General features: G+C 38.4%; 1 protein-coding gene across 3 annotated transcripts in view; it reads right to left on the bottom strand.

Moving 5' to 3' along the window:
* Window positions 1-1,367: 1,367 nt before the first annotated feature.
* Window positions 1,368-18,357, bottom strand: part of Cdk6 (cyclin dependent kinase 6) — a 217,155-nt gene continuing 200,165 nt past the window's right edge. For all 3 annotated transcript variants that reach the window (XM_058582886.1, XM_058582887.1, XM_058582885.1), the window contains exons 7-8: window positions 14,405-14,540; window positions 1,368-11,311 (exon numbers count right to left, since the gene is read on the bottom strand). In XM_058582886.1, coding sequence (XP_058438869.1) covers window positions 11,165-11,311; window positions 14,405-14,540 — 283 coding nt within the window. In that variant the 3' untranslated portion in view covers window positions 1,368-11,164. The remainder of the gene's footprint in view (window positions 11,312-14,404; window positions 14,541-18,357) is intronic.

Raw genomic sequence — 18,357 nt, forward strand, 5'->3', positions numbered from 1 at the left:
TTTGGAGTTGTCAAATTTTAAAATTTTAGCTAGCTCTATAGTGATAGCTCATTGTGGTTTCATTTGTATTCTCCTAAGAAAAAATGTAAGTCATCATATCAGCTATTTATTCATCTTCTTGGGTAAGAGGCCATTTGAAATGTTTTGCCCACTTAAAGAACTGGATTATTGGTTATTATTGTAAGTCATGCCTATTAGTGGGACTCTGAAATCAATTTTAGCTACCAATATAAAAGGTAACGTGTGAAACATACAGCTTCATTTTGTGAAACTTAAGTTTGCTGAACAAACATGGACTCACCCCCACCATTAATTCTTAGCTAGAGAACAGGGAAATGGAAAATGGGCTGACATTGCAGAGGGTAAAATGAGTGACAAAGAGCTGGTAGACTATTCATGGAATGTGGCTGTGAGTATAACAGAGACAACTGAAGGATTTGTATGGGCACAACTTTGAAGAAAATGATCCAGAATATATGCATGTGTGTACCAGATCAAGATGTTAGGTCATAGTCCTTCCTACAGATTATGAACCAGATGTTTAGGAGCTTCTCTCAGGCATAGTCTTACCAATCTTCCTGCACTTTTCTGCCTTCTCTTTCATAATTGCAGGCCTTGCTCTTGCAAACATTAATCTTTAGTTTTGAGTCCTCTCCAGCTTTATTTTGGATGCAAAAGCTTTACTGATCTCCAGTTTATCAGCTATTGATAAAAATTCTTCTGCATAGTCCCTTCTCTCATCTGTAAACTTTGGAAAGGACTGTCCACATTTTTGCATTTTCAATGTTTAGCGTAGCCAACTAATGAGGGCTCAATAAGTATTTGTGGAATGAACTCTAAACTCAGTAGGCTTCTAATTACATTTTTAAGCTTTGGAAGACTGAAAGGAATCCTTCAAAATAAAATACATTTTGCGAATACATTTTTGCAGTTTACTGCTTTGTTATTTACCATAGTTATATTCATTTTACATTAAAGTAAAAGCTACTCTGAAGGCTGAGGCAGGAGGATCACAAGTTTGAGGCCAGCCTGGGTGAGTTAGGGCAACCCTGTTTCAAAGTGTAAAATAAAATTTAAAAAAAGGGCTGGGAGGGAGCTGGGGTTGTGGCTCAGTGGCAGATCGCTTGCCTGGCATGTGTGAGGCACTGGGTTCAATGCTCAGCACCACATATAAATAAATAAAATAAAGGTATTATGCCCATCTTCAATTAAAAATGTTTTGTTTTGTTCTTTTTTTTAAATAGGGCTGGGAGTGTAGTTCAGTGATAAAGTGTTTACTTAGTAAGTGTAAGTCCTTGGGTTCAGTCTCTAGTATTGTAGCAAACAAACAAACAAAATGATGAGGAGAGTAATCCAAATTCGAGAAAGCAGTTTAAATTTGCCTTTTTTATTGTTTTTATTTGCTACCAATATTTTTATTGTAAGAAATACAAAAGGTATGACAAATGAACAGAGCATTTTCTTTTTGTTTCAATTTCACTTCTGTGTAAGTGAACACAATGGACAGTAACATTTCAACACTAATTTTGAAAAAACAACGAATTCCATTATCTGACGATAAATACCGATATTTGCATTCTAGCACCCAGTAAGACATCCAGTTTCCAAAGGATTATTGACTGTAACCCTCTGAATTTCCTGACCTGTTGCCTTTGCCATGACAACAGAATCGCCACTGCAGTTCTTTCTCTCCAATTAAGTGTCAGGGTAAGATGCAAACAGGAATGGCTACCCCAGAGATCCCAGGTCAGAAAGCATCTCTTACTTAAGTTACTTTAAAAAAACAGAGTTCTAGTGGTGGGGTATTTAATGGAAGTTGTGGAGATCCTTGGATGACATATTTTACCTGACACAAACACCTATTTTTCTGTTCTCCTCTTCTGATGGGATGGGCTTAGATAAACTGACCACTATTTTTATCTGCCTCAAGGGAAGAGAGCGAGAACATTCAGCTCAGGGCCCTCTAAAGACATTTCCGTGTGGAACAGGATATGGCCCACTTGGCCCTGTCCGATGTTGTCTGTACCCAAGGTCATTTTTTTTTTTTTTTGAGGGCTGATAGTCCATATAGTTAAGAAAATCCCTGCTTTCCCGGGGCTGTGCTACACCCACCCTTGAGTAGAACATAGGAAGGACGCTGGGGTGGACCTGACAGGCCAGTGTGGTTACTCTCAACCTTGTATGCAGAGAAAAGAACAGATCTAACACCAAGTCATTGGCCAACATTCTTGTAAGACTGTTCCTGGCAGTGATTTTCCACACTGCATTTTTGACCTGCTGGGTCCAAAGCACCAAAACAGAGCATTCTGTAGCAATGTGAGCAAACGGAATGAGAGTAATTATGCACCTTTAGGGAACATGCACCCTGATGTCTGTACCCTGATATTAAATAGCAGAATGAATTTCAAGTATGAAGAAATACAGTAGAAGTATAGCCTGCAAATGGATAGAAAACAGCAGCCTGGAATGTGGTTTATATTCTTGGTTAGTTTTTCTCTTGGTACCACAGCCAAAACTGAATGCTTCCTAGAACAACTTGGTTAAAGATCAAGATGCATACAAAGATGCTAGAGGGCATGTCTAATTGATGTCATGGGCACATTCAGTGCCTGGCATCACGAACCATCTATTGATGACCGTGGCCAGCCAAATGTTAAGTAGGAGTGGTGGCCAGGTCTAGGCAGGCACACTGTGGTATCTAATCTCATGATGTCCTTGATGACTCCAAATGAGCAGAGGACAGAGAGCACCACTTGGACAGGTCAGGGTGGTGGCAAGGAGCACCTTAGTTGGAGAGAGGAAGAGATGGTTACAGGGATGGGGTCAGGATGTAGGCTGTGGAGATAGGTAATAGTCATCCTGGGCTGTTCTCATAGCCTAGATTTGTATCTGATGTGCACAGTCTCTCCATTCTAAGAACTGTGATTTCACATATAGAAACCAATAAGTCAAAAGTCCAAATTAAGATTTTTTTTTTTTTAAAAACTTTTAAAACATTTTCTCTTTTAAGTAAAAAAAGAAAGAAGTTTACTGTGTATGGCAGCCTTGCTGAAACTTGGAAGAAAGTTTTTACTATGGGAATGCTGAAGCACTAATACATTTTACAGTGAAAACATGCGCATCTTAGAAATGATAATCCTACAAAATTCTCTAGTTCTAATCTGCCCTCTATAGGAACTGACTTTGTGCTTTTCTTAACACATACTGCTTTTCTATACAAAACACTTGCCCTTTAACCTTCAGATCAAATACCAGAAATACCTAAAATACCAGAAATGCAGCAAGCTTTTGAGGTGTTGGGAATTGCTGGTTGCTAAAATCCCTTTTTCAATTACTGTATGAACAACCCTTGCTTTTTATTACCAGGCTGGATTGCTTCTGTACACAGCTAAGTTGCCCGAAGCATGGAAACTTGGACTTCTTCATCTGACCTGCTCTGGAAGCCTCAAGGCACAAGCTGCCAGTTCTGCTTCTACAGAACAGCTTTCACACTGCTCCCCTTTCAGCAGTACTACCTGTTCCCACTTCTGCACAGGACACCTAGTACACACTAGATCTTGGGGAGAAGCTTCTTCACAAGGCCAGACAGAAGGCACCGCCCAGACACTTGTCTCTGCCTGGCATCTATCTACTCTGCTGGCCACCTGGCCCAGTTCCTAAATGAAGGCAATCTCTAAAATGCTTTTCTACCTTTAGCTTTTACTTTTGCTGTAATTTCACCCTATACTATATGCATATTCAACACAAGCAACAACTACAAAGACCTCTGCTTTAATTTGTTTACATAATGATAAAACACCAAAAATACTACATCTATAGACTTGTATCTACTAATCAAAATAAAAATGCATGCAGCTTACTTGGGGGTTTCATCTAACTTTTAATTTCAAGACCATGATAATGAACCTCAAATGCAAGCCCTAGTAAATCTGCCTTCAGTTGTACTTTCACAGGACTAGTGTGACTCAGAAATAAATAATATACATGAATAATAATAGAAATAATTTATGCAAATGTAGAACAACTTGAAAAAAATTCTCCACCTGCTAAGTGCTGTATCTAGGTTGCTATTAATTCCAAATACTAACACATTAATTAATGGTCACTGGAAAATAAATGAATAAAAAGTAAGTAAGGAGCTATAACTTACATGTGTATATGATTGCAAACAAAGGCCAAGAGTGAAAAGACATGGTACACTTGCGGGTTCAAAAAATGCACTACTGTTGGACCAATTTTAAGTATTCAAAGACTTAACGGTCAAACTCAGAGTTGCTGGTGACCACAGAAGTATTGTTAGCTAATACATGTTATTCATTTCATAAAATTTAAGATTAGAAATTTTCAAGTAAGGGCTCCAAGGTACCATCAGAATTTTGACCTAAACACAGAGGGAATTTGACTAAAAACCAGTCTGAAATTAAATATTGGTGTCGTTTTGTGTTTACTGATTAGTGCTAAAGTCACAGTTCTTTTCAGTCAATATACAGCTATATGTCTCCTTTAGGAAAATCTACTTTTGATTCCAAACTTCTAAAGTAGAGAAGGGGTTGATTTTTTTCTTTTCTTTTTTTTTTTTTTTTTGGTGGGTGTGATCAGATTATTCACACAAAAGATTCCTCTCAACGGAAAGCCCCCTCTTACAGGAGATAATTAACTTACATGCCTGTAATTACTTGAAGGGTGGAGGAGGGGGAGAAAAATTGGAAACTAAAGAGGAAGTTTTGCCAACTGAAGATGGAGTAGAAAATAAACAACTTTTCAAAACAACTTTTCCAGGAATCTCCTTTGCCATCATAAATGTAGAATGACAGAAAAAAAAAAAAAAGAAAGAAAAAGCATTTCCTGCAATTATACGTCTTCTCTTAAAAAAAAAAAAAAAAAAAGGCTGAGCTTACAACTTGGGATGCCTGGTAGAGCTTCGCAGAGAGCAGCTTCTACCGCATCCCTTCATACCCGAACGTTCGGAGAATTATGTTGTACTTATTTATGCACAGAAGACACCCGTTGACTTCCTGCGTCATTTTACTTCCTTAGATTGCAGAACGGATGCCTCTGAGACAGCAGCAGAGCCTGGACCTCGGGCGGTCTCCCGCCTGGTGGGTCTCGGGCAGCTCGCCCCCTGCCACTCTCCTGCTGAGGGGCGGGGCGCCGCGCCCGGAAGGCGTCCAGGTGCGGATCAAGTTGGGAACGCCAGCCAGTGACGTTCGCTCTGGCCCAGGTAACAGACCTGGGTTTGAAGTGGACCTTTCTGGGGGCTTAAATTGGGCTCCCCTTCGGGGAGGGCTGAGGGTGCGCGGGGTCATGATTTCTTAGAACTTTGACAGTTCCTAGTGTGTGTGTGTGTGTGGCATTTTGATTCAGTGTGAATCACCGAGATTTTCTTGCCTGCCTCTCTGGAGGAAAGCAGGTACCACTGAGTTTCTGCCATTCAAGAGTGAGTACACGGCCTATTGTACTGTGTTACAGAAAACGAAGAATACTGTCATTTCCTTCCTCCTAAATTTTGTTAATCATTAGGGGAGGGGCAAGAGGAAAGTGGGTCTCTGAGCAGAAACGTAAATTAAAACAAACATATCATGAATGCTAAAAACCTTTAAAAGTGGAGAAACCAGAGATGTGGAGAGTTGCTAAATTATGCTCATATACCTAGACAATACCTAAGAGTTAGAATTTCTTAGGAATTTGCATTAGTCATTATACAAGTGTAAAATTTACCAGGTCTTTTAGCATTTTAGTGCTGTTTCAGTATAGCAATTATTTAGAAAAGATTTTGTCTATTTAATTATTGATGCACTACTTATTTTGCTCATCTGATTTTTAAATTAGAATTTTAAAGTGGAATCAGGGTCAAAAGGTCACCATGTAGAGGATGTGAAACCAGTAGACTGGGGTGTTGGTGTTTTAACTGGGGCTTCTTGATTAAATTTTATACTCCTAACAAAACTATTCTGTTCACAAAATGAGAATTGCCTTTTTAATAAATGAGTCTGCCCAAAGTAGAAAAGTGAGGTAACTAGGTACCTCAAAAAAAAAAAAAGTGTCCTGAATAAAAGTGACTAGGCTTTCTTGACTCAAGATCAAAATAGGCATAAAGTCATCTAGCACAATTAATTTTCAGACAATCGTTCAGAACCTAGATAAACAACTAAAATATCTTAAGTTACAGAACATTATGAACACTATTAATTATATTTAGGAACAAGTGCTAGGCAGAAGTTAAAGATGTGCAGAAAAAAAGAATAAAGTCCTTAGAACTACCTCTTCAGCCTTGGCCAGATTTTTATTTTTTTGAAAGCGCCACCTTGTGGAACACACTGTAATAAAACAGAAGAGTCCAGCTCTTAGGACTGTGAATTAACAGACCTTTTTTAAAAGTTTTTTTTTTTTTTAACTACTTTTCATACCTACCATTAAAAATAAACAAAAAACTACCTTCAATTTCTACAACATTAACTTTAAATTTCTGTAATAGTATCTCAATAGATGCTTGGGGGGGGGGGACGGGAAAGCGTGTACTTTCAAGTAGCTCTTTCTTCTTAAAGGCCAGAGCACCAGGATCAAGGAAACCAAGATTCTAATGGAAGTCCATTTATTAATCTAAACTAACTCCCCGAGAATACCAGCAAACCAGTAAATGCAAAATACTTTGAAAAGCTGGTACTCCACTTAAAAAACAAAAACAAAATAAAAACTAATTGAGAAAAAAACATTAAGAGTATCATTTTCCTCCTACTTCTACAGTTCTGTTATTTACAAAGATCAGAAGACAGAGAAGGCCAAAGGAATAGATTTGGCTTATTTTCTAAAAAAGAACAAGTTAGAAATGCTTGAGATATAAGTATGTATCAAAATTGGACTAAAATTGTATTGATAATAATGAAGTCAGTAAGGAATGAAAATGCTATTTTCTCATGCTTTTGAGGAAATACCATTACTATTTTCCCCAGGATTTACATTGCTTTCAGGCTTTGGTAGTCTCAGGAAGTTTTTTGGAGAAGGCATATGTACTTAATGTATTAATGTACATGATAAAGGAGTTTGTAAGATTTACAATTTTTCAAAAGTCCCAATGGCATAGGAATCACATGCCTTAAAAAATGTTTTTTTTTTTTAAACAGTGAATACTCTAAGGCATATGTTAATTTATGCCTGGGATAGCTTTTCCATAAGATATGTTTTTGAACATGTCAAGTCCATAGTTGCCAGGTGATTTTAATATCAATTCTTACAATATACTTGAGGATAAAAAAATATATGCTTCAAAATATATGTAACTTTGAAACTACCCTTTGAATATGTTCAGTTTCTTCAGAATTTCCTCTATTCACTGTCCAATGTTTCATAAATAATTTTTAAAGATTTAGAAGTCATGCCACAAAAAAGAAGTCATGCCACATCTTTATTCTTATGTCACAACATCAAACGTGCATTCTTTTGAATTCTGTCAATATGTTCCTAGAGCCAATTATGCAACAAAAGTTTGTATTTGGAAAATAAAATGTAAGACACTCTCATGTGCTTATCATAAAAATAGTCAAGTTGTCACTTAAAAGATAAGCCATTCTTTGAACATAAGAATTTTAATATGCTTATGATATCATGAAGTTCACATGATTTAATTTCCACAATGGAATGAGAATTGCATTACTGACTTTAATTAGGCACCACTTTAAAGAGAGGCAGCTATTGTTATTAAAAAATCAATTTAAATACATAATTTAAAGTTCAAAATATTTGGTACTATTGGTTTTTTTCAACAAAATGGATAGTACCATGTTCTAGAATCAAACTATATATTTTTCTATTAAAAGGAACACATTTTCTTTAAGATCTTAACATCTGTGCATTCTGAAATTTTCATTTGTACTGGAAACTAATATGCCGAGATTCTACTCTCAGTTGAATAATTTTAAACTATTTTTAGTAAATCACCTGGGGCTAAATGAAAAACCTGCCATTCACAGTGTGTGCTTCCTGAGGGAAAAATCTGAGAATATAGGGGGCTGAAATGGCCCCAAGCTTTCTTCCAGAGAGGCTCTTTCTCTTTGAGTTTCCAGCCTCTTCAGAGGGACAAAGTGGGAGGCTCCAACCCAATGAGTTCTTACAAGCTCTCAGGAATTATGTTCTTGAGCTTAGGTTACCCTTTGCCATGAGATAGCTTATGATAAACAGATATGTTTCTTTTCCTTTTTTTTATACTGAGGTTGTTATAACTCCATAACAGCCCACAAGGCCTGGGCCACCAGAACCACGCCCCAAACAGAAGCTATAAGGCACATACATATGTACACTAGTTCTAGAATATATTCAAACATGATTTCAAATCTGATACTTTTTCTTGCCATAAGCTTCTTTCTTGGGGAAGTATGATCTTTTCAGTTAACCACTGCCTAGCTTTTGGGAAAGAAGTCTGAAGCCATGTTACAGAAGAATAAGCGATATTCACTAGGTTCTTATTCTACTGTATGCTTCAAAAAGTGCCCTAATGGCAAAGCTGCTCATGGGGTACCTGGGTTTTAGAAGTGGTGAGCCTGGGTGTAAAGACATATAACAAGAGAATCATTGCCTAAATGCAACCACCATGGCAATGGAAGAACTATGAGACTTAACTGAGTTTGTGAAGCTGAGATGCCCTTTCATTCTGTGCCACCAGAGGGTGATGGGCAAAGCATCTAGTGCCAAAATGTGTTTGAATTTTTCTTTACAAACATTACTTATAAATAAGCCCAAAGCAGATGCTAGAAATAAAAACTGAGCTCACCAACTTATTTAAAATTCTAAAAATGCTGAAAAATTCCAGTTAAGAACAGCTGCATTTTTCTTGAGGGAACCACTGAAAAAACTTTTGCAAAAGCAAAGAGTCAAGTTATGTTCACTTTAACACATGGATACCAACCAAGAAAAGGTCATGGTGAATCAGTGCAGTGAATTTTAAAATTAAATTTCTAGGCCCCAGGGGAAAAAAAATGTCTTTTGTCTTTTGAACCTCAATCAAAGGCAGAACTAATTTCCAGGTAAGACTTAGAATATACCTTGCTCAGAATGCTCCTAGATTCATTATATCTCAAGCATTTACAGTGGTGACAACACATCATTAATGCTGTCACAGGAAGGAAGTATAAAACATGCTTAGCCCATCTTTTTTACCTTGCGTTAGAAAACATTCCTGTTCCTAAAGCTACTGAACTAGAACAATGTTAAACAATGTATGTTTTAAAAAAGAACAGTTCTATCCCCAAAAAGCTTTTGAGAAGAAAACATCTCCTAAATTTTCTTCTTGTTCAGGAATTATGTTCTTAAGCTTAGGTTATCATTACCCTTTGCTATGAGATAACAATATGAAGCTGGGAAGAATTCAGTGAGCTTGATAATGCATAAGCATCATTTGAAACACTTTCTACTGAGCAAAGCAATGGCCAGTCCTTGAAAAGCCTAACTCTCAACACAATCTAGCTGTTTGTTGCATGTACTCAAACAGTCAGAAAGCACAGGAAGCTGAACTTCTCCAAAGACGCTTTCTGTGTCTTCTGGTTACTCAAGTTCTCTCAGCACCAAACTACAGAGAAGGCAGAGGTGGTATGGGATACAAAGGATGAGAGAGAAAGCATCTCGAGAAAAAGTAGAGCTGTTTATAATGCCCAGGTCAGGCTGGTCCTGCAGACAGCAGGAGTCAGCACAAGGCACTGGAAACAAGCATGGCCTGGAGGAGGGAGACAAAGATTATTTAGAATATTAACAGCTAGCTCTAAAAAACAGTTAAAGACATTCCCTTAGAAATTACACTAAGCATAAATTCTACAAAAATGTAAAACACTAAGTAACAGTTTATAGCAATCTGTGTGCTGGTGACAGAGTGGAACAAGTATCCTATTCATTGCTTAGGTAACTCAAGCAGATGCCAGGTAGGAAGACTGCATCAAGAACATATGGGGCCCTGTTAGGATTGTAGAATCAAGGCCATAAACCATAATCTGAAGCTGCCTATTTATGAAAGGTTCATTGAAAGCAAGCAAGCAGGTGGTGCATGGAACAGCTTTGGCATCTGTTATGAGTTATGAAATGGGAGCAATATATATGAGAGGTGCTGGGAGATAGATAAGATGGACACTTTGCAAATAAGGCAGTGCATAGTGAAAAGTACAGTGTAATAGATACAGAAAATTTAAATGGTATCTCTGTCCCTGGTCAGAGAGAACTACTCTCCAAATCCAAACAGGAAACAGTTTTGACAAATTCCTAAAAACAAAAACTAAGTAAAAACGAAAACCGAAAAAGAAGTCAAGACATTTCAAACCAGAAAATAAAGGCTTTCTCTAGTTTTTCTTTTTTAACCTATTCGAGGTACAATCCCTAAATCTATAGCAAGTAATAAAAAGCTTATATTTTCAAAAGAAACAGTAAAGCATGATACTATATAGAAGGTTAAAATAGACTTACAACAAGTAAATTCAGTTTCAAAAGAGTAAACAGAATGCATGCTTTAAAAAACAGGTCTCTTAAAGGATATTAGAATTTTTTTTCTTCCTTTTTGCTGTGTGTCTAAAACTTCATCTTTAACTATTAACAAATTTACTCCTTTTGGCCAGAACAGAAATGCTGAGGACATAGGCTCAACTTTCTAATTTGAGAAGATCATTCTGGTGAATCACCTTCAGTGGACAGCGCCTGGAATTTATCGGTCACCTTGAGTCTTTAAAATTCAATTATTCTTGCCGTTTACAAAAAGTAACACTTTAAGAGATCACAAAATCTCTCTTACACACATGTACACACACACTCAAAAGTACCAAATCAGGCCCAGCAGGTGCAGAGAGGTTACATCATAACTCAGCTGTGCCTGGATCACCCACTTCACACTGGCAGCATTCAAGGTTAGAAATATGAAATGGCAGCACAATTGGTCAGCAGCTTCTCTTCTTCTGGAATTTTTCCAGGTTCTTGAAATAAACAGACAGACAAATGAATGAACATAAAGCTGCAATCACTCTTGCATTGATTCCAAAACAGTAAACTAGGCGATTTCCTTGAAGAAGCAGAACCCATCCAAAAGATGGCAGCTGGAAGGCCTCCAGACAGTGACCTTCAATAGCTCTGCTCAGGGGGACCCATCAGCCACTAAGGGTATTCTCCAGATGATCAGCTCAAGATAGCCACGGGGACCTTAGGCTGTATTCAGCTCTGAGGGGTTCTGGCTGGGGGGCAGGTGGGAATCCAGGTTCTCCTTGCACCTCTCCAGGTCTTGGAAGTATGGGTGAGACAGGGCGCTGTAGGCAGATATTCTTTTGGCTGGATTAAATGTCAGGCACTTCTGTAATAAAGAAAAAGAGATTGACGGATATAAAACATTAGTGTAAATAATATGCTTTACATAGTTATTCCTCTATTCACTGTCATGTATTAAATATATCTATAATAAGAATGAATATTTATTTCAAGGAACACTACATAATATGTAGACAGTACTTTACTTGTATATGCCCCTAATGCATAAATTGCCCTGAAGGAAAAGACAACATCCTTTGATTGTCTGTGGTATGTTGCTGACCTACGGTTTCTCTCCAGACTATTCCAGATTCCTTAAAAAATGGAGGTGTAGCTCAGTGGAAGAGTGCTTGTTAGCTTGTTTGATCCCCAGCACCCCCAAAGTTAATATTATATTTGTAGTATGTATATAGCCTTACTTACGCTGAGATTCTTCTAGAAAACTTAGTTCTATAGCCAGGGACTTCACCCTATCGCCTTGCCTTCTCCCAGGGTTTGTCAATGTGCAGATAACAGATGAGGTGCCCTACTTAGGTGTAAAGGGTAATTACTGAACAAGGTGGTGGAGGTGTAAAAGGTAATTACTGAACAAGCCCCGCCTAGTCCTATTACTTGCCCTAGGACTGCATCACCCAGGAGAAGGATGCCCTCTTTCTAACTCTCAGCAAGATGCCCCATTGGTTAGCAGCATCCCTTCAAGGAACCCGTAAGATTCAATTCAAGTCTCTAAAGTCTATTCCAGGTGGACGATTCAAGCACAGGAGTACTATAGCAAATGAGCTGGTCCCTGCACTTAAGTAGTACCTGGTCTGAGTCAAATGGTCTGGTCAGTTTGGCTAGGCAACTGAGGTAGAAGGTAAAAGGAGGGACAGGTGAACCTCTGCTCCCAAACTGTCAACCAAGTCCCCAATGTCAGTCTCATTTCCACTTCAACCACATGTAATCTTGTTCCTCCACTCCTTTCTCCTTTTACCAAGCTGAGCACCTACCTGGTGACAAGCACTAATTACCATGAGTAGGACCTGCCCATTGTCCCAGGAGCCACAGGCTACAAAGAAGCATACCATTTGAGGCAATGCCCACTGAAGGGAAGTGGGCCTCTGTAATGCCTATAAATTTCAAGACCTCTATGTAATCCAAAGACTTAATATTTTTATGGTTATGCAGACTTTCCCACTCATTTGGGGTTCCTGCTCACAGTCCTCATTATGTTCTGACTAGATTACGGACCCCATTAATAGTTGAAAGCTACTGATCTTAAAGAAAGGCACATACAGGCTGGGGGGGTAGCCCAGTGGTAGACCATTTGCCTAGCATGTATGAGGCACTAGGTTCAATCCTTAGGACCACATAAAAAATATATGAATAATAAAATAAAGGTATTGTGTCCATCTACAACTAAAAATAATAAAAAAAGAAAGGTACATATAAATAGAAAATTCTATATATAATTTCAGGCAAATTCTCTAGTCCCCTGAAATCTTATTTATCCTAAGCTCCCTATCAGTCTGCAAATATCAGTTTCAGTTTTGGGTCTTCTGAAAAATCAAGAGCTAAATAGCAGGCAGAGAGAGGAGCTTGTAGCTGGGGATATAGCTTGGTTGGTATATCCACATGCACAAGCCCCTGGGTTCAATATTCAGCACCACCACCAAAAAAAAAAAAAAAGTACAATCCAGAAAGGCGCTTGTGTGTAGAATGGATTCACTGTCTCTAATAGACAACTTTAGAAAAGCTTTGCAAAGACTGCCCTTCCAAAGGACAGAAAAGCAGGGGCAAAGTTCTTGAGCCTGAGTCTCTCTTTCTGCAGTCCAAGGGGGAAAAGATAGGGCAATGGCATTAGGGGCGGGGGTGGGGGAAAGCAGTCCCCTAGGACATAGGAGAGAAGAGAAAAGCTTTGTGGGAATATGTGTGAGATAGGAAGAGATGTCCCTAGAGGATTATCTGGGGGGAAGCCCTTTCCTGCAGCTGCACTGATAGTTTAAGAGCTGGGAAGAGAATGGAGGGAAGGAGAGCTCCTTACTCAAACAAGGGTGTGTGTGAGAACTCCAAAGGGAACTCTTAATACATTCTGTCCTACAGAATTATAGTTAGAAAAGGGAGTTAAGTTCTATTACTGCTCTATTTCAGGAACAAGGCTGGCATGAGAATTAACTCTAAGATCTTGTGTAATAATATTGCTTCTGCACAAAAATTTAATTTCATTGCCAAATAACTACTTACAAAATGAGGTTTTAGAATCATAACTTAGCAAAGACTCGAATACTGTGATAGACTGGATAATTTTTCGCATATACTCCCTTTCTTCTCTCTTCTCCCTCCGAAGGAGGGGTAATCCTTCCTCCATTTCAAGTTGGCCTTGGCTATGTAACTTGATTTGGACAACAGAATGTGGAAAGACGACTGAGGCAGGATGATTCTTCTAAGCCTAGGCCTTTGGGGGCACTGTATGTTCTCGCCTGCCTTCTGGGAGCGTCTACCTACTGCCATGAGGAAAACACGCCCCAGGGAGCTGCTGCTTCTTGTGGAGAAGACCTGTACTTGACCACAGCCTGAAGCAGATGTCAGAGGCTCTTAATTCAGGAGGTCAAGGATATACCCATTACTGACTGGGTTCTGTCACCAAGAATAGCTCCCAATAAGTATACTCTTCTGTACCTATTTTTCTGGCCTTTGAGTACAGAAACTTAGGTAAAGCACCAAGTATTATGAGTTTGAGTCTTAAGGATTTTACATGTGCATGGCATGTTAAATACTTAATAATTAAGAAATTGGTCCCAGAAGGAGTTTTACTACTTGGTTCCTTTGGAAAAACATTCCCCCAAGATGTTACTATTTATGAAAAGGACCTTAAAATGACAAACAAGTTACTTAAGGCAGCACGAAGTTTAAACAAGGAAAGATAATATTTACTTCTAAACAAGTATATGCCCAAGCAAATCCAGAAGCTTCTAAGGCTTCATTCAAAGATGGCAGATTTTATTCAGAGTATGGATCAGAAGGACATTCCAGAATCAAAATCCACAAAACCCATGAAGAAACTGCAGCCAGCTGTGATGGCTGTAGCCCTTGCTGAACTGATTCTTGTGCCCAGAGCTCAGTATGAATAATACCAGGGCACAGAACTGCATGAACTTACCAGAAGCAGGTCTTTGCCAAGTTCGTCGATATCTGATACAAACTTCTCAATGGGTTGGGCAGATTTGGAATGAAAAGCCTGCCTGGGCAGGGCAACGTCTCTAGGCCAGTCCTCTTCTCCTGGGAGTCCAATTACACTAGGGAAGAACACGTGAATGTGGGCATTAGCTGCTATGCCAAGTTGTTTCCTCACCAAATTCTAAAGAAAGCAAAATCTCTTGAGGCACTAGGGACAGAGATTCCCCAGGAGAAATTCACTTTATGACTATTTGTCTCTGCCCTATTGCAATATGGTGATCATCTAACAGGAGAGGATAGGTAAACTTATAGGAAAATTGTAAAATTCATAGGAAGGAGATAAAGGATTACTCTGGCAGCAGTATAAAATATATGAGATTATGTAGAAATGGGGGATATATTAAGGGCAAACCCTAACATACTGACAAAGCAGGACCTGCTGGATTCAAAGGAGACCAGATGGGTATAAAAAGTCTTCCTTTATGCCCACGAGTGTTCTTTGAGTTCTGATGGAACACCTCAGTGAGGACATGCTTTCTGTCATGGTTTCATTAATACATCCATTTGGTTAAAGAGTAATTCCCCAAACAGAGATTTCACACATTGGAATCAGACAAAGAAAAATGGCTAAAAGGTATGTTCTATTTTATGCAAACACTATTTTATAAAGAACTCTACAGTATTCCAGAGCAAGAAAACAATAAACCATAAGAATATCACTCACATTTTCTCTGAAAACCATTCTGGGATCAGAGTCGTAGAGAGAATAATAAGTGATAAAGAGAGCATAGGCTTTGGAAAGAGGTAGATCTGGGTTCAAATTCCACACCTCTCACTCACTAGTACTAAAACCAAGTTGTTTTGACATCTGTGACTCTTGGTATTTTTATGTACACAGTGATGGTAATTTATGGCTGCAATGAAGGTCAGTGATAATTTATAAAAAGTATATAATACAGTGCTCCACACATAGAACACACAGTCAATATAATTATTCATTATTATTATCATAGTTAAAAAATGTTATTAATGTGAAGTGCATCAATAAAGGAAATATATCATTACTACACTGCAAATAGGAACTGCTTGACTCCTAGTTATGTGTAAACTTAAAATTCTTCAGAGATATTTCATGAGCCAGTGGCCCTACATAATTTATACATTATATAGATATTATTTACAGTTTATGTAAAGGTGGTTAGGTGGGTTTGAATAAGGGAAATCAGAGAATGCAAGAACTTATATCTCACAAAAAAATGGCTAACTCCAAACTAAAAAATAGTCATAGTTTTGTGGACAGGATATACAGTCAAATTCTGAGTTAAACTGAATTATTCCAGTTAGAAATGATGCCACAATTTCATGGTTCATCTTAGAGTCTTCTCCTTGGTCTGTACTTTCTAAGACTTGGCCTAGGAAGGGGTGACCTCATGAAAGGATTTCCAGGTTTCAGGAAGATAAGGTAGTAATGTCACAAGATCTGCAAGGCTTTGTTTCTCTTACCCTGACCTAAACAAAGCCCAGGTAACAGACCTCACCTAGAGAGGAGCATATATACCCTGAATCATTGCACCTGTCACTGGGTGTCTGGGGCAAGACACTAATTCTGCTTCTGTTGGGCAACTGAAAGAGTCACATTATTGAGGCAAAGACAGGACATGGACATATTTACTGGAACCAACCTGAGCAATATCCAAAAGTTTAATAGCACGGTCGACAGTAAGAGTAAGAAAAAGAGAATGGGCTGGGGATGTAGCTCAGTAGTGGAGAATAAGCTCAGAATCCAGGTTTTGGATTCAATTTCCAGCATCCCACCCCTCACCAAAAAAGAAGAAAACAAAAATGCCACTATTAATTATGAAAGGAGATGAATGTGTATATATTTGGATAGATGGGATAGAGCAGAGGTGGCAAACAAGAATGTGTATTAAAAATCGTTTGAAATTTTCTTTAATTCCTTTTTAGCTTTTTCTTTTATAGCAGCATTTTTGCTAAAAATTGATTATAGAAATTTTTAGAAATAATTAAAATTCTTTTGATTTGCAGCTTTGAATATATGTGTATACACACATATATGTAGACAAATCTAGTTATTTCCATTTAACGATGATACTGTTCTTAAAAATGTGATAAAATGTCATGTTACAAGCTAAAAACACGGTTTCATTTTTAAAGTGTTTATTTTTTTGCCTTCTTTTTTTTAGTGCTTGTTTTTTTGCAAGTACAAATCTCCTTAAACACAAACATTTCTCTTTAAGATTATGCAAATATAACATGTATGAAGACATAAATGGTATGGATATATTTTGTATACAATCAGAGATAGGAAAAATTGTGCTCTATATGTGTAATATGAACTGTAATGCATTCTGCTGTCATATATAACAAATTAGAATAAAAATAAGATAAAAAAGATTATGCAAATATAGCTTTTCCTTTTAAAAAAATTCAGTCTCATGTCCAGTATGAACTTTTATGGTCTATATATGAGCATTGTGAAATCCTGATAGGTTCATTAAGAAGTAATTGCATCACATTCCACCATTTGAACCACTGAATATAAGCCTTAAAAACTTGACATTTATACTGGAAAGACTGACAGGATACAAAATCTATAAATGGCGTTGATAGGAAAAATTTCTCAAGTACTTTAACAGTGACACTAGGGTGCAGCATTGTCCATTTTCTCTGGCAAGGTAATGCATTCAGAGGAAATAAAACATAATAATTTTGATGAAACAATGCCAGAAACTGAGAAATAAAATCTAAAGGCACAATCGAACTTTACAGCTTCTTTTCTCCTGGCAACCTAGGATTGTCAAGCCTTTGCCAAAAGTGGAACCAGCTTTCCCTTGGAAGTACGTCAGACAGGCTGGTCAAATGTTCCTTCTGGTCCATTGCACTGGCTTCATGTACTAAGGGAATGCTTACAAGATTGCAGGCTGTGCTGGAGGAGGACAGAAACCCCAGGAAGTTTAAATAAGGGAGAGCAGGTGATGGTCTTCTGAGCCTGGCAAGCTGAGTTCAGTACAAAGTGTCTTTCCTTTCAACTGAGGGGCACTGGAAGGTCTGACTTTCATGGTTCCCTCTTTTTTTTGTGGTGTGTGGGGGGGTGCAGGTAGAGGAGATTGAACTCAGGGGCATTCGACCACCAAGTCACACCCCCCAGTCCTATTTTGTCTTTTATTTAGAGACATGGTCTCACTGAGTTGCTTAGTGCCTTGCTTTTGGCTGAGGCTGGCTTTGATCTCATGATCCTCCTGCCTCAGCCTCCTGAGCAGCTGGGATTCATATTTCCCTCTTTAGGGTCACATGCACACAAATTGTGTCCAGTGACCATGGGCAGAACAGATGCAAGTTCACCACTAAATGATCAATGGACCTGATATCTAGAAGGAGGGCAACTTGAAGGCTGAATTTATCCATCTCAAAGAGTGGCAGCAGCCTCAGACCTGGGAAGCCCCCAGATAAAACCAAGAACCAAAAACCAGACAAAACTTGCAAATGTTTTTTAGGTCTTAAAGTCATTGGGTTCTGACTCAGGGTAGCACTGGCACCAGAGGAGGGCTATCAGAGGTGCTTCCAGTCACCAGAACAAAGTCTGGTTTCATTTTTATTCCAATTCTTTTAAGCAGTTATGCTTGAATAGATAGTGCTAACATAAACTTCTGTTCTTACAGATTTCAGATTTCATAAAATTTACCAGGATTCCTAGAAAATGTCACAGAGCAAGGGTCACTGCTATTTTTAGTCAGAGCACCCACTTTCTCTTTACTCCACCCCAATGCTGATGGGGTTTAGTAAATGCACAAACCCCAAAAAGATGCCATGCTACACGCTGTGAGAAGAAATGTCCTGGTTACACTCTATGAACATTAAAGCAGACAGACCCTCACAGGCACCAACATGCAGTTGTGAACGGAGCTCTGCAAACCA

This window comes from Marmota monax, unplaced genomic scaffold (genome assembly GCF_021218885.2).
Source record: "Marmota monax isolate L192 unplaced genomic scaffold, Marmota_monax_Labrador192_F-V1.1 WCK01_AAM20220418_F8-fsc00264, whole genome shotgun sequence".
Lineage (NCBI taxonomy): Eukaryota > Metazoa > Chordata > Mammalia > Rodentia > Sciuridae > Marmota > Marmota monax.